The sequence below is a fragment of the Haliotis rubra genome, unplaced genomic scaffold, assembly GCF_003918875.1.
Source record: "Haliotis rubra isolate DU_JTF1 unplaced genomic scaffold, ASM391887v1 Scf54, whole genome shotgun sequence".
NCBI lineage: Eukaryota > Metazoa > Mollusca > Gastropoda > Lepetellida > Haliotidae > Haliotis > Haliotis rubra.
In genome coordinates this window covers 2239568-2261098 of record NW_025767235.1, presented here as the reverse complement: position 1 = coordinate 2261098, position 21531 = coordinate 2239568, and the positions used below count along the sequence as shown (strand labels likewise).

General features: G+C 39.9%; 1 protein-coding gene across 2 annotated transcripts in view; it reads left to right on the top strand.

The window, feature by feature from the left end:
• LOC124253335 overlaps nucleotides 1–21531 on the top strand; it is a 75684-nt gene that overhangs the window by 43515 nt on the left and 10638 nt on the right. For both annotated transcript variants that reach the window (XM_046687087.1, XM_046687086.1), the window contains 2 exons: nucleotides 13851–14018; nucleotides 18973–19137. In XM_046687087.1, the coding sequence (XP_046543043.1) occupies nucleotides 13851–14018; nucleotides 18973–19137 (333 nt within the window). The remainder of the gene's footprint in view (nucleotides 1–13850; nucleotides 14019–18972; nucleotides 19138–21531) is intronic.

The window sequence follows — 21531 nt, the reverse complement described above, 5'->3', positions numbered from 1 at the left end:
CTCCGGGCAAAAGTCATGAATAATGTAGTATGGTCAAAGTACACCAACCGTGCTGATCTGTACACTGTTCAGACATACATGTGGAGTGAAGGATAGCAAGTTATTTTGTACATGATTGGGGTTCTTAAGTACACACTATTAAACTCTCCCAGTACAAATTAGTCGTTTGTACTATGATCCCTTCAGAGTCGAAGTCATATGAACCGTTCCATTCAATTATCTACATGATTGTAATCATCAAACGAAATCGATTTTCTTTGTATGGATTAGATTGTGCAACGTAATCGATTAAATATTTTGTTTGCCTGCGATAGCCTAAATGAGAACCAAGCCTTGTTTTCAAACATTCAGAACGCACAATTAAGCGATGGTAAAATATAACTCGGATTTTTATGTTATTCTTAAGTTCAAATTGGAAAAGGGTTGATTCCAGTGTAACTTGACGATCAATAGCCTGTTATCGAGTCCAAGACGGAGATAGCCTATCTTGTAACTATGTACCAGTATACAGCATCAAGCACCACTGGCGTATGTCTGCCAGATACCGGTTGTGATGGGCACACTGGGGAAGGAGATCAAGGGAGGGCTGGATTTACCCATAACCTATCTGTAAATCAAATACACTTGAAGTGTTTGGCGAATGAAGTGATTTTTGTGTCGGTTGGTGTGGTAATGTGGTGTTGGTAATGTATCACTGGCCATTGACACAGGAGGTAACTTCATTATAAGGCTGAATCTATATTGCAGTTTGTAGATTGTACCCAACATTGATACTAAAGACGGTCTAAGACTAACACAGAAAGCGTATCAAAATGTCATGTTACTAGATTCTGTGAATCGATGATATATCATGAATTAATAGAACATCTAACGCCGATCAGATCTGTTTATGAAGTCCTGACTTGGAAATATAGTCATGTGTGTCCATGTATGATATGAAGTCTAAACTGGGTCATTTTGTCATTCTGTAAATGCATTTATTTGAATTTCATTGTAAATACGAATAATGAACTTTAAACGGATAAGCACACAGTTCAAGTATTAACCACAGGTTCAGATATTAGTACAGGCGAGGCATTCAGAAATAGGGCAAACTTGAACAGCAAGAGACACAAATCCTACATAATGTAGTGGTGGTCGTGATGGTAGTAGTGGGGGGTGATGGTGGTGGTGCATGTGTTGTGGCTGATGTTTATGTGGTTATGTAGTAATGGTAGTAGTGGTAGTTGTTTTATAGTGATGATGGTAGTGAAAATATGATGGTGGCAGTGACGGTGACCTTGTCTGTAAACCACACAATCCAGTGATTACCACCATGAGGTGTATTTATGAATCATTATCAACAGACAGAACTGAACTCGGTCCTTTTCTGATAAATTCAGAAATTGAAGCAGAACCTTTGAAAATTTTAGAAATCAAACGGTATTAATTCTGCTTGTCTAAAATACTTAGGTGAATACAGAAAGTCCTTACTTGCTAGTATTAAGGGTAATGGTTAATCTTTGATACAGGAATTTGGTTGTACATTTGCTGGGTCCACCAATATATCTCTCTTTGTGCGGATTTTCATGTATAGCTTTAGAATCGAACACTTTGGAATTTCATTTATTTGTAGTAATATGCATCTAATATTGAATATCGCTTCTTTATATGCTATCATAAATTGTCTTGTCATGCTTTGTACTGAACACATCGATAGTGGAATAACACAAAAAGAAGATGTAAATACAATGCATTTATCCCTATAATCATAAAGATAACTTAAAATATCCTCTTGTTGAACAATAGTTTTATTTAAAGGTCAAATTATAAGTCATATGCGATCGATATCCTCTCTTTCATTGTCGAATTATTGTCTACATTTATCTTAATATATATAAATGTATAGTATATACATTTTGTCCATTCCCCGTTAAAAAGTCAACCCGGCCAGAATGTCTCCTCTGGAATGCCATTCAAAGTGTACTTGTGCCCACAGTGCCTCAAATAGTGGTCGGCTGTTGGTGGACCGCCCATTAAGTACAACAGAGACCCCTGTGATCTGGCTGCCCTCGTGTTATTTATCTGACATGCCATTTATAACACTTGTTACACACCAACAAGCACGCTGTGAGTTTACACGGCTCCGTCAAGTGGCTATCTCCCATGGGGCCTCACCTTTCCTCGTCTACAGGCCACGCGAGTCGTGCAAGTGATTGAAGGTCCCTGGTAGTTGTTGATGTATGTGTCGGCTATACACAGTGGAATGACGTAACCGTGCCCGTGCATCTCGGTGCAGTGTAGCAGCATTAACTTGGTAACCAATGTAAAATACAAAAAACATTTTGCTTTCCGCTATATATACTACTCAAAGTTTGCTGAGGATAACAACTTTAAAAGATATTACGTCAAAATGAAATAGCCAAAGACTCTATTGCATGAAGTCATGTTAATGAACTAAACTTCGTTGTTGTGGGCCAACATCTGACCAGTAATCTGCGAGTTCTTTCGTCAAAAATGAAAGTGTCTGACCTTAACTGAAACGTCAAATTCAAAACAATTTCAATGTAAAACTCAATGGCGCTTATGTTATCCACGTAACGCGATCACAAGCTGACACCATCGTCTCATGCTCCCAATAACAGTTTGGGTGGTTGCCAAGGGAACATTGTTCTCCTCAGTAAGAGCATTGCCGAGTTCTTACAGATATGCGATGGCAAAGGGACGATCTGCAGTTCGTTCCAGTTGTTTTCGATGGAGTTAAGATCTTATGTCTGAGCAGGCCATTTCATTCTTCTTTCCAGAAGGCATATGCGGTTGTTGCAGTCGTCAGGAGCAAATGTTTCTGTGTTCTCTGATAATGGTGTGCACCGATTGCGTTATAATACGCCCAAACACAAGGTTTTCAAGCGCCTCAAGCACGTGGGTCCCATGGCGGTATGCCCATGTTCGTTCATCATGAAAATAAGGTTCCACAAGACTAACCCAATGTAGTGAGATATTTAAATCTTTATTTGTTGGATGCCCTTTTATGTTATCACAGGTTTAACCCCAGCGAACTTTGAGTAGTATGAACACAGTATTGTCTCCCAGCTGTACATCAATCTTTGAGTAACGTCCACGACATTTTCACAATTGAATAGCAACGTGCATATGGCATCCATGTCATTAATATTCCTCTGAGGTAATGAATACTACTGCTGGTCTGAGTGGTGCAGCTCCATAAAGTCAGGGAGGACGTGTATTGTGGACAAGGAATCAATGCGTGAGGAGCGCTTGTCTATTGGGCGTGTTTCGCTTCGTCCACTGAGACATGATGTGCAGATATCAGGGTATTATCGTGGTCATATAATGGGCAAGTAGCAGGATAAATCGACCGGAAAAATACATAAACACAGTATCCGTTGAGGTGATTGGCGATCTAGTCAGATCTAATGATGGGACACCTGGACATATGACCACAATAACTATCAAAATGATAGACAAAAGCTAAGATTCGGAAAATAGGCCTCTAAAGGAGCTGAGACCTCTCGCTTGTGCCGACAACTTTATACAAATTGCAAAGAACATTAGCAAGGACGGTTGTGATGTATTTTCCCAAACCATTACCTGTGCTTATTTACAGCGTAGGGTCTTTTCCCGAATAGAAAGCAGTTGGATTCTACCCGTGTCATTTCGCTAATGTGTGGGATATATAAGGGTACTGTTCTCGGGTAAAATGCATTACTGAAACATTGGGAAATTATAACAATTCCATTATTGAGAGTTGCGGTTATTTCATGATTGCGACAATGCATTATAATATATAAAGGGATCGAGACAGAACACATTGATTGTGGGAAACAGAATACATGAGACCATTAAGGTGGTGTTAGTTCACGCTGAATCAGCCGTGAGTAGTCGTCGGTAATTCTCCGATCATGACGCAAACATGAGGTTAAGATAGATGGGATTTCGAACAATCACAAACTTTGTATGGGGACATGTGACAAAATAAGATACCGCCAACACTAGAAACGTGGTACGGGTTCAAATTCAGCGGATGGAGTGGATCAAAGTCGGCGTATCGAGTCCAGCCTCGGTTGTGTTGTTCCCCATTGTCCAGTCCTGTCTGAGTCGCGTTATGTGAAGAGATGACTGAGTCACAGTACAGCCATGTGAGTACAGAAACTGTGTTCCGTTAATGACTGTATCCAGTACATGAATGATGTGTTGATAGTTAGGAGCATCGACCCTAACTCCGTGCCTCGCACCCATTACAACTACAAGATAATGTCTGACTTAGCCCAGAAAAGGACGGCAATAGGTTAGATAACTGCCTTCGGTTCCCTTGGCGTCTCAACCCCAGTTACTATCGGAAGGAGATGGAGTCCAACCCGACAGTACCTAGTACAGGAGCCATGTTGGAGAACCATGGTATCAGAGACCCTCCTGGGGCAATGCGTCCACGTTATGTTCTGAACACATGCTGTGTTCATACACGATCAAAACAGAGGCGTGTGCATCAGATGTGAGGCAACGTTTAACAACCAGTTTAATAGCTGTTAAGACGAAACAGATTCCCAAGTTTTGTTCCTCCAATTTCCTTCATGTGCCAGTAGTAGTCTGTCTCACAGTCCCGGAACTATATCAGTTTCCTTTCTGCCAAACCCTTTTTGCGATAGCCTTAAATGAAGCACGTCTAGATTTTTCTCTAATGTAAATCTCCCATCTCACTGGGGTTCCTTTTCAGTTCAAATGGACTTGTTTGTGTCCATCAAACTGTATATTCAGAGGCTAGGCCTCAGTCTAGCATTTTTTATCAAGAACTTTGATGTGAAGTACAGCTGTCTCTCCATGGTGCAGGCATGGTTGCTGTATTGCCGTGGTAACCCAGTGGCCGTGTGTGGGTACAGACCCAAACATCCTGTCTGATCTCATCAACTTCATGTCATCAAGATGAGGCTCTAGTCGTGGTAGAGATTCAAGTTAAATGTTGCAGTGATGGTGAAGCAGATGTAGTCATAGTAGTGGTGTAGTAATAGTAGTCTGTGTCAGGTGAATCTCGACGTGTTTAGTAGTACGTTAGTAGTAGTAGTAGTAGTAGTAGTAGTAGTAGTAGTAGTAGTAGTTGTTGTTGTCGCAACAGTAACAGTAGTAGTAACAGTAAAAGTAGTAGTTATTGCAGACATAGTTGTGTCAGCAGCAGTAGCGGCAGTAGCTGCAACAGTAGTATCAGTGGTGGCAGTGGTGGTGGTAGTAGTAGTAGTGGCAGCAGTAGTGTTAGTAGTAGTAGTAATAGTAGTAGTAGTGGCGGTAGTAGTAGTAGTTGTTGTTGTAAGCTTAGGTATAGTTGTTGCTGTTGTTATTTTGCCAGTAATAGTTTTTAAGTGGTAGATGAAGTCGTACGAGTAGTAGTTTTAACAGCCACGTGTGCTTCAGAGAGGAAGCGTTATGGGCTACGTGTGCTTCAGAGAGGAAGCGTTATGGGGCCGGAATAACTCACTAAATATATGGTGGAATATGTGATAGTGAAGCGAGATACACCCAGTGGTACTGCTGCACCTGGTCCCAGGGAGTCACGCCGGTGCTGTAGGAACACCGGCGTCAGGAAGTGATAGAACAGGTAGAACTCACATGTCTCGACAAGCACAACACGCATATACAATTTACATAGTACAAACTTTGACATTCTCTGACATTCAAATGTATACATGAACGCGACTTATACAGCGATATGCCTTTATACCGCAGTGAGTGGTAGCATTAAAATATTACTTCAATGCCCTGCCCTCCCCCCGACCCCCAGTGGTGTCTCACTGATGGGATGGAAATAGAGGAAGTCTCGATTAGAGCGTGTTACAGGCTAGTTATGACATGACGTTGATGGCAGGCGATAAGCGAGGTGGACACTATTTAATCCTGAGACATCAGCACCAAAGTAGTCCAGTATATTTACACTACTGGCCATTATCTTCCTGGTCACACCTCACTGCAAGTGATGTACTGTAAGGCTGCTGTTTGTGTCCTAGTTACTGCGGTCGACTCCGGGGAATACTTTGGTTATCACGGTAATAGGCATTAATGACTTGACGTCGACACGTAGTCTCTCGTACAGACCCTGAAGCAAATATATCCAAGAAAGCCCCCACAAGTCTAGAAAATGTGGCAAGTCTAGATTTCCTCAGCTTCAGGAAATGAAGAAAGTCGCATGGCTCCTTTTCATTATATTTTATATTTTTTTACTATGAACTTTTTTCAGTAAAATATGTTCATTTCAGAGACTAGTTGTTAGTCTAGTCGACACGCTACAGTCAATGTTGTACGAGACGTAAACACTGCTGGCATAGGTGAGTGAGTGAGTTTGGTTTTACGCCGCGTTTAGCAATACTCCAGCAATGTTACGGCGGGGAACACCAGAAATGGGCCTCACACATTGTACCCATGTGGGGAACCGAACCCGGGTCTTCGGTGACGAGCGAACGCTTTAACCACTAGCCTACCCTATGGGCCCTGGCATAGGTACTTGGTCATGTCCGTTTAGACAAAACAGTGTGTATATATTTCAGATAAATTATTTTATATTTTCAGTGCACAATGTGTGTGCACATCTGTTTCTGTTCAAGCTTCTGGGACATAAGACAATGACAGTAACGAGTTCTTGTTACGTTTGGAATCTCTCTTTTGAAGCATAGAAAACAGTTATGTTTGACAGTCATAGGCGTGATATGGATGGTTATCATAAGAAAATCTCCAGCTAAGTATCCCGATGCGAACATTAAGGGTGAAGTATGGTTGGTTAAATGTCGTCAGCGCCGCTCTAGAATATCTGCTTGGAGTAATTTCCCCGCACCATTCGATTCATATGGAATCCTAGAAAGGACATTAGGCATGTGTTTTGTAGAATCGACAAATATTCAAACTAACGACACCATAATGCTACGAATGGTCAAAATGTCGCTTTGTCGCATAGTTACATTGTCGAGCTATGGTTGATTTTGACATGTTTTTGTAAGAGCGACAACGCGGCAATGTCCCTTCTGGGATTCCATAGATTCGTTATAGCTACGTAATGGATGACGTGTTATAACGGGAGTAACCGTTACGGCATTGATTTACATAGATGGTTCGCGGTTGTATATTTAGTGTGGCAATAAAACAACTGCTTCGTGGACGCTGATGCCACACAGTGGTTCATGGATCCAACCTCATGAATATCAACGTATAATTCCGCCTTTCAAAATTCTGCGAACGCGGAGTACGGAGTTCTGAATAAAGGGGAAGATAGGACTCTAGCTGTTATTACAGACGGAACGAAAATGTTAACGGTACGCGATCACAATAACAGTTCGACAAGACAAAGAAAAATGAAATTTGATTTTTTTTCACATACGGTACCAGGTAAATTGATCCAGACTATCCCTCGTGTGAACATTCCCTTTACAGTGGGGGCCAACATTTGTCAATATTGACTGTAAAAGCATACTATCAATTTATGATTGAAGCCAATGGTTCACAGACCAGACGGAACTTGAATGGTTTTCCGCATACAAATACAATTGTCAGGTTGCAATTATAAAACATTAGTTAAACGAAAACATATGATTTAAATGCAGCAGGTATTCCTTTCCTAGTTATATTGGTTAAACGTGATCTCATCACATGATAATTTAAAGCATCCAATAATTCTTATCACGAGCTAGGAGTTAATCACATTGATAGTCGCCTTATCGACCCATAACTCGAACCTAACCCCTCATCAGAGACGAAGAACTGTATTTACTTGGCACAACATCGGCTATCGATGCCAATAATTTGTTTAAGCAGACCACGTGGTGTTCATTACATGGTTCTAGTTACTGCAAGAACCAGGGACGGCATCAGGGTTCTTTTCTGTGCTTTATGCCTGATCATTGAATATTAAATAAAATATAGTTCAGACATGGTCTAAAATATTACTTGTCGATACATCTCCCTTAGTCCTTACTGTGAAGACTGTAAGAGGTTCATCACAGCACCGACTGCTCTTTCAGTAACCTGTTGGTAGTATCCCTGTGATAAACGCCACAAGTTGATTGTATCAACATTCATAACTTCCCGGGGCGGTGGGGTAGTCTAGTGGTTAAAGCGTTGGCTCGTCACGCCGAATCCCCACATGGGTACAATGAGTGAAACCCATTTCTGGTGTTCCCCGCCGTGATATTGCTGGAATATTGCTAAAGCGGCGTAAAACCAAACTCAGTCAGTCAGTCATAACTTCCCCTGGAATACAGACAATATACATCTGAATAGGAGAGAGTGGAGTTGACAAACGATCGCTCTAGATTATACAGCAGAGTTTCATGTAGCTCCAGTGGCTGCAATAGGAACACAGATACCATATATGTGTGTATATGCTGTGTCTGAATACACCATTCAGGTGAAGAGACAAGAATTAGCTCTGAAACGTCGCAAAAAGAATAAAATGAAGTTGTTATCTATAAAACGTGTCATGTATTCATGTTCGCCCAACTTCTAAATGCCTTTCAAGAACTGCATATGCTGCGTCCTCAGCTATCTCAGTTGTATGGCGTGGGAACAGATCAAATTATGATCTTGGTAACTAACAGATATAGGTTCTGTACTCAGCAATCCTGCAAAGGGTTGATTTCCGCCTTGTTCCGACCCTAAACACGTCCCACACCGCTTCATTTCAGCACCCCACCCCACCCGATCAAGGGGCGGTGGGGTAGCCGAATGGTTAATGCGTCCGCTCGTAACGTTGGGTTCGATTCCCCACATGGGTACATTGTGTGAAGCCTATTTCTGGTATCCCCCGCCATGATATTGCTGGAATGTTGCTAAAAGCGGCGTTATACCATACTCACTCACCCGATCAAACAGGTAGTTTGTCCTGAAGTTCCTCGAGTCACGTATCTACACACACAAGTCCATCATGCAAGGCAGAATTTAACTTTGAAATGTTTGTACATAAAACAGTAAAATATCAACAATAATAAACGTAAGATCGTAAAAGGAAAACAGAAAGTTTTGAGTAATGTTCTGAAAACACAATGATAAATAGATATTTCATCACAGTTACGTTTACTTATAAATATAAAGAGTGATGCATGGCAATAAGTGGTATGTTAGAGTTGTTTCACATTACAATAGCTATATCGTATCTGAACAAGGGTTCTCTATTGTTTAATGTCCAAATATTTACACTGAAATTCACCACACTACCTAATATTTCAACACGTTAAGATGACATCGTCATTTCTAAATGGCCCCAAGATACCGCTAGACTTTGATTATTAGTGTTCATTTACACCGGCTCCTCAACCATGCATAATTCATATCTGCTGAGTTATAGCACAAAGGCTACAGGAAGCCTTAGCAATACACTTTTCCAGCCATCGCAAAGGATTTATTTTCTCTATATATTATTCTAGATCTTTTCTTTGTGAAAGAAATGAGGAAAGCGGGGAATTCGGGATCATATGTGAGTTCAGTCAATTTATTGTTGGAATGACGTCGCACAAACATACTGGTGACGTCATGAAAAATGAACAATGCTCTCTAATTATTTGGTTGACAAATCAGTATAAATGACCACAAAGGTATCACTATGCAGTATAAAATAGAGTGGCAGTACAAATTCAGAGGTAATATGATACAAGAGCAGTAATAGTAATAAGAGCAGTGATTGTAATATTCATCTCTCAGGAACAGAAATCAAACTTGCAAACTTGGTCTGGCAGGGTAAAATGATTGTCACACGTAATCCTGGTCTTCTGGTAACTTGAGGGGTCGTTTGAGATGAGCAGCAAGGGTTTACTCCCTTTGTACACCTAAAACGACAACCAGATCTTTCTGTACTGTTATCTGCGTCACTGAATATGCCCATAGGATTGTAGTGCATTCCAAAACTCAAGTATAGCACAAGACTAAATATAGCACACCGCTGGCACTCACGTAATATGACATGTATAATGTATTACACACAGAAAAAGTTACACAATGAATAATACTGCCACATGAAAGGGTCTACTTTTATCAACTTCTCAAGCAAACAGAAAGATTATTAATTAAAGAGCACAAAATCACTGTTGCCCTTAGATAGTTTGATTAGAGTTATAACATCCAAGGCCTTAGTAAAGCCTGTTATGTGAAGAGTTATTGTTGTAAACATGTGGCGGACATGCCCATATGAGCATCAGTGACCAAATGGCGTCCCATGCAATTTGGACTTATAACATATGTGTCCGCGTTAAAAGCAAACAACTGTCTTCTCTTTGCACCTGTTTGTCACAGGTGCCGGTGAGGAGGACATGCTCAACTTCTCAACTGATACCTCTGTATCCACAGTATTTGATGGCGATTGATTCTGGTGATATAGACGGAATCGTACAGTGTAATTGTCGCATTCATTTACATAAGATGTGGTTACATGATTGGTCGTATTCATTTCCAATAGTGCAACATGAAAGGCGAAGGTAATTTTAGGCGAACTTCGTTCATCCCATTATATATTAAACTTTGCATTATTGTCCAAATCCACTGGGAAACTCAATAAATGAAAGGGGCTATAAATCATTCATTTTCCGATGCATGCTGTCGGGGTAAATGCAAAGATCTTCAGAATAACCTAACAGCAGATTTTCCAGAAATTCCTGATGGACAAACGTCCTTTTCATCTGAAGTTCCTGAAGCATTACTTCTTATCCTGGAATGAATAATGAATATGACACAGACAATGATCGTGATTCAATATTCTGTTATGAGATGTTCACGGTAGCTTTCACTTGTTAATAGAATGCTGTTTGAACGTTATTGGATTTCAGTAAATACCTTTCCTAATTATAACGAACAAGTTTTATCTTCATACGATCCAGAGATTTCCGAATGATCGTTAACACCTTAACCTTCGTTTGGTCATTATATCCAGGTGGGCTGTGCTGTGGATGTTTATCAAGAGTATGTCACACTGTCGCTGTAGGCGTATATTTATATGTCTTTCGTCTTTCTATGAAATCTTAATGAATCTAGACAACCACCTGGTTTATCAAAGCACATGTTTTGTATTGCGGTCTGAACATGTTTTGGTAGCGATATCGCAAGGGGTTTGCCGCTTGTATATATTTACAAGTCAACAGCAGCATCGTGCTGCTCTTATGGTAGGACATTACTGCAAAATTGTCAAGTCATTGGGTAATAAGCATGGTGCTGGTGCCTAGTTTAGCTGCTCATAACAGGCTTAGCTGGAACCTAATTGGTTATTCTTCACCAACCCATCTACAGCTGCTTTACAGCCTTGACCCGTTCCCGGGGAGGTTTACGCCAATATTTCCACGAGTCATTAGCTAACGTCACCAAACAGATGTAATCCCTTCTCTGTGGTAAGCTCGGCCAGACAGGTTCAGTCGACCGATGGAAGGGGAGTTTAGGTAACCATTACGTAATGCGAAGGACAACCTTCCGGGTCAACATTGAAATGATGTGCAGTGTTATTTGAAACTTAAATGGATGATGTTCGGTATTAAATCCGTAGAGCAAATGCATATGATGGAAATGTTTCACCGTACAAATGGATTTGGGCTAAATAGCTTCTTAATCAGCCACCTAGTTTGACGGAAGTTGTTTGATCCCAATAAATAAAAGAACGCGCTTTTTGTATGAAAAGTGCACCGAGTCGAGGGAGAGATTGGACGGAATACGCCTATACTATTATACTAAAATTACAACACGATATAGATTCAAACATCCATTCTGTAACTGCTTCACTTTATTGGAATGAACGCCTAGTCTGTAAACTCGAGCTTTAGGGACGTGCTTCTTTGAAATGCGACATTTCCCATTGTTGAACGTTTTAAATATTTATGACAGTTTGTCTGAAAGTTGTGTAAGTGGTGGGAGGTAGCTACTAGCCTATAAAGGCATGTTTTGTATATTGGCCCAAACCTGGTTTTACAGGCACATAATTGTCACCGTTATTATCCCTTTTATTCCATATGGAATTTTGTTTTTTCTTCTTTTTTTCTTCAGATTTATTAGTATCCGGCGATGACGCTGTGTGTTTTTGGGTGGTTCAGACAAGTTTGTCGTTCCCCCTAGCCCGACTAAACACCCAAACAGTTTATTGTGAACAGTACTGCGTCATAAGGGCATCTTTTAATGACATTAAGCCACATTAACAAGTCCCAACAAGAGCACGTTCTCATGGTCTCGGAAATTGTAATTGGCGTGCTTGCAATATTATTTAATTAGTAACGGAATGTAATTACTGGCAAGATTGTTGGTTATGTCAAAGGCCGTAGACAGAACGCAGTGCCACCTTGATCTCACTGTACTTAATCGATTGTTTAAATTAATTTGCGTTCCGTACATAACTTGCAATTAAACTAAATAAATGCATATGTCAGGCCTAATATAGTTATATAAATTATAAGATTTCAAAAGTATATGAATGTACAAATTGAAACTGTAACCCTCATGAGTATTTCACTTGTATACAGACCTAGGAAGATGCTATATCATGACCAAATACGGAAGATAGAGATTCTAATCTAATCACAGAAATTGTTTTATTTTAGCTTCGAACATCTTTGCGTGCTATTCCTTAAGACAGCATTATATATTCATGCTCCGTTAGTTCTACCACTTGTTTTGCCTTGAAATTTGCTTCGACCTAGAATCAGTTAGTTTTCGTATTGTTTTACTATTTGCTTTGTCATGACATGTGCTTCAACCTAGAATCAGCTAGTTTTCGTATAGTTCTACTATTTGCTTTGTCATGAAATGTGCTTCAATCCAGAATCAGTTAGTTTTCATATAGTTCTACTTCTTGCTTTGTCATGAAATGTGCTTCAACCTAGAATCAGCTAGTTTTCATATGGTTCTACTACTTGTTTTGTCTTGAAATGTGCCTCGACCCATAATCAGCTAGTTTTCGTATAGTTCTACTATTTGCTTTGTCATGAAATGTGCTTCAACCCAGAATCAGCTATTTTTCGTATAGCTTTACTACTTGGTTTGTTTTGAAATGTGTTTCAATCCATTAAGCCTGTCATTTCCCGTTTCCAAGTATGGTTCCCTCAAGGCTGTACTACACACACATGATTATTCTTTTATCTGGAATTATACATCTACCAATTCATTGAGCTGTGGTTTATATAGTTAATCCTTGTGTTCCACCAGCCATAATAGCTTTAAAGCACTTCTAATTATATTTCTGTATTTGTCTGTAATCAACGCTGATTCTGCTGATAATTCCTTGTGGAGATTGCGCGTTACAATCGGCTCGTTGTATCTTATGCTCATCGTCAGAATCAAACGGTTGAACAAGCTTGCTTGTATGTTACCGTTTGTTTCCCCACTGTTAGTTATGTAGACAAACATATGGTTAATATCATCTTTTATTTCACACTAAACATTTCTTTAAAACTGCTTGTCCTCAAGCTGAGCTGATTAGTCTCTTTAATTAATCTATTCCACTATCCTGACGCAGGAATACAGTTTTTCCCAGACTCGACTATTTACAATATATGGTCACATAGCTGAACCATTGCTGAACCAGGTGCAAATGAATGCATATCCACATGTATGTTATGGGATAACACTTGAGTTAACAATTTGTGTGGCCTGCAGGGCCGTGTTTGTTGCAGAAAACCTGGCTTTGAAACCATCTGACGTCAGACTTATTTTCAGATGACGTTATGTTATCAGTTTCTGACGTAATGAACAATGGTTTGTGTCAAGTCCTTTTGTTATTAACAATGACACTTACTGACGTCATATCGCTCCACAGAGAATCGGAAAAGGCACAGATACATATTTGTTTTAAGCTCGATCGTTCACATCACATATACTTTGTCAATGTCAATGTTAAGTAAAATGTCAACATGTTTCAGACTGCTCTGGTTGGTGCTGTTCACGGGATGTGCAGGGGTGATGGGGTACCAGATCATTGACCGCATCATATACTACTACAGTTGGCCAGTCACCGTTAACGTCCACGTCAACTTCAACGCTTCCCTGCTGTTCCCGTCTGTGACCCTCTGTAACCAGAACGCCTTCAGGTAATGTAATTAATTATCAAAAATTCAATTGTCACATTAAAGTCTTTAAAAAGTTACATTATTATATTGCTATGTGCATTTTAAAGCTAAATATTTAATCTCAAAGGAAACATGTTCTCCCTCATACACCTCCCTGAGGTCGTCTGTTCAAATCTCAGAATCGTCCTGATTATGATTCATGGTTTCTCAGCACCATTAATGGCAAATGAATGTGACATTCATTACTGGGTACCATCTTCCAATATCGTGTTAACGTAACAAAGTAACCGAATATGTGCGACGACATTTGAGAGGGAGGGTTGACGTTAATGTACTGGTATGATATACATTCATGTTTAAAACATTCTTCCAAAAGAAATCCATACAATAGATGAATTCTTTATTCGAAAACAAATACAGCGTCTAGCACGTTATGTGATTGTCGATCTGTGAATTGATTTGTGAGACTACTTAATTGCACTTAGAGTAATTGATTGTCGAGCTGGTGCCTTATGTTACGTGATGAGTTATACCGTCATGGCGAAACACATTCAGCCGGCACTAAACATCAGTTTGGCATGTGTTACTGAAGATGTCCTTACTTCGTTGAAAACTTCCTTCCTGAACAAGCAATTCGGAATAGTTGAATTTACAAGAAATAGATCTTCGCTTGGCCTTTCTGCATGTTTACGTGATATATGGGTGCCCAATGCCAATATATGGGTACCTAATGCCAGTTGTCAGAAGTTCACAGTAAGACGATAACATCAGTTAGAATCCACACATGTAAAAGGTCTCTTAACAAACCTCATCTTATGCGTGCAAACATGTTCGTGAAGCTATTAGGTATTGATGAATAAAACAGTATGTTGATATTTGTTATTGTAGGTACCTGTTTTGTAGTATTGTACTAATGTTCGGGATGAGCAGTTTGCTAAACTCCATGGAACAAGGGTGAAGGACGTAGAGCATCAGTGTTTCACACCACAGGAGTCCCTGGTGCTCTATTGTACACAGTATAATGTACACAGTTACGTATAATCATCGAGTGTTTGATTCGTCATGCTTCACCGTGACGTTGTTTTGAACAAACTACGTGAAGGACTTAGAGAGGTGCTCATGTGTGTCCTCTCACGGAGTCGATGGTGCTCGGCTATGTGTATAATGTACGAATCTATTTCATCCATGAGTGTTTGTCTCATGCTCCATGACATGTCAGAGTGACCTCTGTAATCAGCAGGTCAAAGCTGATTCAACTTGTTCCCCTAACATAACTGCAGGACAACTAGGTTTTTAAAAGATTGTAAAGGTGATTCACATTTCAAATCCTTGCGGAGAAACCAAAGACACACTCTCGTGCGGGAAGGTGTTATGGTGTTAGGTTGTACCTTATTAGTTAAAGAACAGAGAATCTATTGAAACCCTACAAGGATGTTTTGCGTGTACAGATTGGGACATGTTCTATGATGCAGAACAAACATTAGAAGGAATTTGTGACGTCATTACGGATTATATAAATTTTTGTGTCAACAACATAATACCAGAAAAAGAAATCAGAATTTTCCCAAACAACAAGCCCTGGATCACAAAAGAAAAGAAACGAGCATACATGAAGAAAGATAGAATACAACTCAAATGCATACAGAAGTACATCAGTCTTAAAGCTCGTGAGTGTAAACTAGCGTACAAAGAGAAAGTTGAGAGACAGTTTCAGCAAAGCAATCTGCAACAAGCCTGGCAAGGCGTGAACACGATGATTGGCAAGAGTAGGCGACGACAGACAACCAACGCCGGGGATAATAAAACCTTTGCTGAGGACCTCAACACTTTCTACAGCCGCTTTGATTGTCACGACTTTACCGATGAGAGAGCTCAAGTTAGTGAAGCCGTACAGGATAGTGAAAGTCGTATCCATATATCAGAAGCTGGCGTCGTATCCATATATCAGAAGCTGACGTCATTCAAAGCTTCTCCAGAATTAACATCAGAAAAGCAAAAGGACCTGACAACCTTGACGGCATTGTGTTGAAGGAGTGCAGACTTCAACTGTGTACAGTTTTCACTAGATTTTTTCAATTCTCAGTGAATACACACGTTATTCCTTCGGTCTGGAAAACATCAGAAATTGTACCAGTTCCTAAAAAGACACAACCTAAAGAACTCAACGACTACAGGCCAGTTGCTCTTACATCTATAGCAATGAAGTCGCTGGAACGCATCTTGTTGAGACATCTCCGTCAGGAAGTTGCCGACATACTGGACCCGCTTCAGTTCGCCTACAGGTCAAGGAGAGGAGTTGTTGATGCCACACTGTCACTCCTTAATAATGTCTATAAACATCTAGAGACACCTAAGTCATACATCAGGATCCTCTTCGTTGACTTTTCATCCAGCCACATATCATGATACAGAAACTGTTAGACATGGGCGTTAACTCATACCTCATCAAGTGGATCGAACACTTTCTTGTTGACAGACAGCAGTACGTGAAAGTTAACGGGGTTGTATCGAGTAAACGGACCACCAACACTGGTGCACCACAAGGCTGTGTAACATCTCCTGTTCTTTTCACCCTCTACACTAATGATTGTGCAAGCTGGAATTCAACCTGTTCAACTGTAAAGTTCGCAGATGATGCAGCAATTGTCGGCAAACTGAACGACACTGATTCTGAAGAACTGTATAAAGAGGACATTAATCATTTTACGACTTGGTGTGCAGAAAACCACTTACTCTTAAATGTCACAAAAACAAAGGAGCTGACGATTGACTTTCGGAGTAAACCCACAGAAATGCTTCCAGTGATAATCAACGGTGAATGTGTTGAGACAGTGTCGGAGTATAAGTATCTGGGAACCTTCATTGACTCTAAGCTGAACTGGAACTCTAACACTGAAGCCCTATACAAAAAGTATCAACAACGTCTTCATCCCATGCGAAAACTGAGATCTTTTAATGTTAACCCATCTGGGATGTCATCTTTTTATGTAGCATTTATTCAGAGTATTTTAACATTTTCCTTCCGTTGTTGGTACGGGTCTCTCTCAGTTCATCTCAAATCTAAAATAGACAAAATTGTTAACAGTGCAAGTAAAATCGCTGGAGTCAGATTTGAATGTTTATCATCAATATTTGAGCGGCAAATCGTGAATCAAGCTGTCAAAATCATATCTGACCGTACTCACTACTTAAATTCGGAATACAACCTCCTCCCTTCAGGCCGCCGCTACAAAGTTCCAATTGTGAAAACTAAGAGAGACCGTACTTTATTCCAAGTTCCATATCTCTCTTAAACAAATGTGAAGATACCTAAATCAAAGAATTTATGTAAATATGTTTGGTATCTCTCTAATGTGTCAGTAGCTCTGCTGAAAGGCATTAAAGTCTTATTCTATTCTATTCTATTCTATTCTATTCTATTCTATTCTATTCTATTCTATTCTATAAAGCTTGAAAATAATATCTCGTATATGTTTTTAGAATTATATGGGTACGGTTGGGCCGTAGAACCAAATAATAGCCCGTCGGCGTACCTTAAATACGGGAATACTGTCAGATAATTTGATGTTTAAAGAGCAGATAATATTCTTATCTAGAAAATGAATTATGCCCCTGCGAATTCATTTCAAACAGAAATGTGTTTTCATTCCCATGGGTATATTTGCACACCAATCACTTATGTCATTGGACCGTTAATTGACAGTAATTACGTTGTTGTAATTGTCCTATACAGCAGTCTAAATTTGATAAATGGATCATTCTAAATGGTGGCAATTCAGTTAAATGAAGGAATGTTGTTTAACTCAACAAACATTAATTCAAACATTGACATCATGTCATTCAGCCATAGATAGAGGGACGATGTGACTATTCAGTCATCAGGCACTTAAACACATTGTTAATAGAAGAGCGTGTTTCTTGATTAAGCGTCTGAGCTCGTAATATTCCTGAAATCCAATACATCGTATCCACACTTAACCAGTGTGTCCATGCCAACTGTAATTAATTGTCACATTAATATACACAAAGAACTTAATCAAGCACCCCCTGTATTTTTGCAATGATGGGTTTTAACACGTACATAAAACTTCTCGTGGTGACTCCCACGATTTTTCTGGCCTGTATGATCCTTTGACTCATAAAAACGACAAAATGACTGGAAACCATGTTTTACGATGATAAGTGCTCATTCTAGAAAAAAACAAAATAAATGTTGAATGTATTGTCAATGTCAGTTTACGTGTCTTACACGATTCAACGTCAATACCGAGTGTAACCTCCATGTGACTGTATGACAGCCAGCACTCTCCTCCTCATACCCACTGTCAGCCTCCTGATCCTCTGAAGGGGCAGTCTGCGCATTTCCTCATGTAAAGCAGCTTCCAATTGGGTCAGGTTCTGTACAGGAGGATCCCTTTGTTGCACACGACGACCAATCATGTCGATTGGGGCTCATTTAAACGTGAGATATGTCAGGGGGTGCTTAACTAAGTTCTTTGTGTATAGTTACACTTTCAATCCGATTGACAGCATGCTCTGGTTGTCACGGAGGTTCAGTTACGGCTGACTGTAGTTAGAAAACACTTAACAGAACGCGATCTGGGGTGGTTGTACAGTTTAACGGCATTAATGATCTGTATTCAAGAAATAAACTTAATAGTGTATTATAATGAAAACAGGTACCACAAAAAGAATGAAGTTATCATTGTAACGACCGATGACAAACGTAATACGCCAGGGCCAGATACTCTCTAAACCCCTGAAATTCCGTCGTTTACAACTGAGCCATAGTGTTGAGTTGCCGAGTAGTTAAAGCATTAACGTGCTATGGGTTTGATTCTGCACGTGTGTATACGTTTCCCCAGTCGTAATGCTAGAATATTGTTAAAAGCAGCGTAAAACCAACCACATTTAGAAGTCGCCGCAGTCTCTAGTTGATGAAGTCATTCTGTAACGTGTGGAGTAACGTTTGCAGGGCCACCGCAGCCACAGAGGCCGGAAGGTACCGCCTGATAGAAGCGATGTACACCAAGTCCCATGACTTCAACGCCAGTCAGCTGCTAGCCTACAACGCCACAAACATCACCCTCGACAATCTGTATGAGAGGGCAGCACACAGGAAGGAGGACCTGATCGTAGCGTGAGTGTACTCTTCCATTCCGTATACGTCGAGCCCGAGAATACATACATGGAGAATATATACACAGATAATACACGCATGGACAATATATACATGGAGAATATATACACAGATAATACACGCATGGAGAATACATTCAGAGAGAATACATTCACAGAGAATACACACATGGAGAATACATACACAGGGAATACACGAATGGAGAATACATTTACAGAGAATACACACATGGAGAATATATACACAGAGATACACACATGGTGAATACATACACAGAGAATACACACATGGAGAATACATACACAGAGAATACACACATGGAGAATATATACACAGAGAATACACACATGGAGAATATATACACAGAGAATACACACATGGAGAATATATACACAGAGAATACACACATGGTGAATACATACACAGAGAATACACACATGGAGAATACATACACAGAGAATACACACATGGTGAATACATACACAGAATACACACATGGAGAATATATACACAGAGAATACACACATGGAGAATATATACACAGAGAATACACACATGGAGAATATATACACAGAGAATACACACATGGTGAATATTTACACAGAATACACACATGGAGAATATATACACAGAGAATACACTCATGGAGAATATATACACAAAGAATACACACATGGTGAATACTTACACAGAATACACACATGGAGAATATATACACAGAGAATACACACATGGAGAATATATACACAAAGAATACACACATGGTGAATACATACACAGAATACACAAATGGAGAATATATACACAGAGAATACACACATGGAGAATATATACACAGAGAATACACACATGGTGAAAACATACACAGAGAATACACACATGGTGAATACATACACAGAATACACACATGGAGAATATATACACAGAGAATATATACACAGAGAATACACACATGGAATACACAAGAGAATATATACACAGAGAATACACACATGGTGAATACATACACAGAGAATATACAATATCACTATTATGTCTTCGCCTAAACAGATTCAGTCGTTTTGACTTCCTTTTCAAAGTGTTCATGCTGATAATGATGCCATTTACATGGGCCAGACAAGACACACTTTCTGAATAGCCCAACATGAAACAAATGCATATGCTTTCATCCATGACTTCATCCAAGATGCTAAACCCAAACGAAAGAAGTGAATGACTACTGGTTGACTTTTTCAAACATATTTATAACATCCTTAAGTCCTAATTAGGAGATATTAAGTCCAAATTAGGAGATAGTATCACCTAATTAGGAGATAGCTATGTCCTAATTAGGAGATATTAAGTCCTAATTAGGAGATAAAAAAAATCAGACTGTGGCACTAGGACGCTTCCGTAGGTATTGGACGATTGTTAGACGCAGGTATTCTGTTTGCTTTCTTGTAAGGTGGCATATAATAATGGAAATTACTACACAAAGAATACGGATGTACACGGAATACATACACAGAAAATACACGATCGGTTAGGGAGGCTGCTGACGGGGAGGGACTGCTGATTCTATTAGGCGTCTATCATTCTAAACCTTGGCCTGTATGATATGATTCGATTTCCAGCTTGGACTTAAAAGAATCGATAATGATGGGACCGATCCTTGCACATACAGGAAGATTACATCAAATCAAAATTGATGTACTGCTTGGTCAATGGGTTTATATGCCTCTTAGTTACTAACTGTGCCGATTGTTTAATTTAGAGGTATCGTCCTGTAGTTATAACTATAATTCCTTTGATTGGGGACTGAGTTGATAAGATCACTGCCGGTAGGATTAGGATGCAATCACAACGTACCACTGCTGCATCTCACAGATGCTGATGTCACTGGCCGTTTCTACAGTGATAGGTAGACGATGTATAGCTATCCAGGGACAGTGTGATGAGGTTCGAGAGCATACTATTTACTATGTAGATATGCATGGAACCGTTACCAGCTTCATTATGTTGTCCTTTCTGGGCTGCCCTTCATGAAAACTGTCTGGGGACGGCCCTGGGGTCAGCACAGTTTCAGAAGCCAAAGTGATGTGTCAGAGCATAGTATTGCCGTCAGACTAACAATGACGTTATTCACCCTGGGGTCAACACCGTTTCAGAAGCCAAATGGATGAGTGAGAACACAATATTGCCGTCAGACTGACAATGACGTTATTGACGCGTCATAACGTTGGTTCTGTGGCTAAATATCGATGTAACTGTCATGGCGAAAATTTTAATAAGGCACGACTGACCCAGTTCCTCCAGGACGGGCTAATGGTTGCCTGGTTTCTTCGACGAAATCGTTCATGAAGTTGTTTTCGATTTTTGTTGAATGGTTCGTGAAGCACCAAAAAAGGGTTTCCG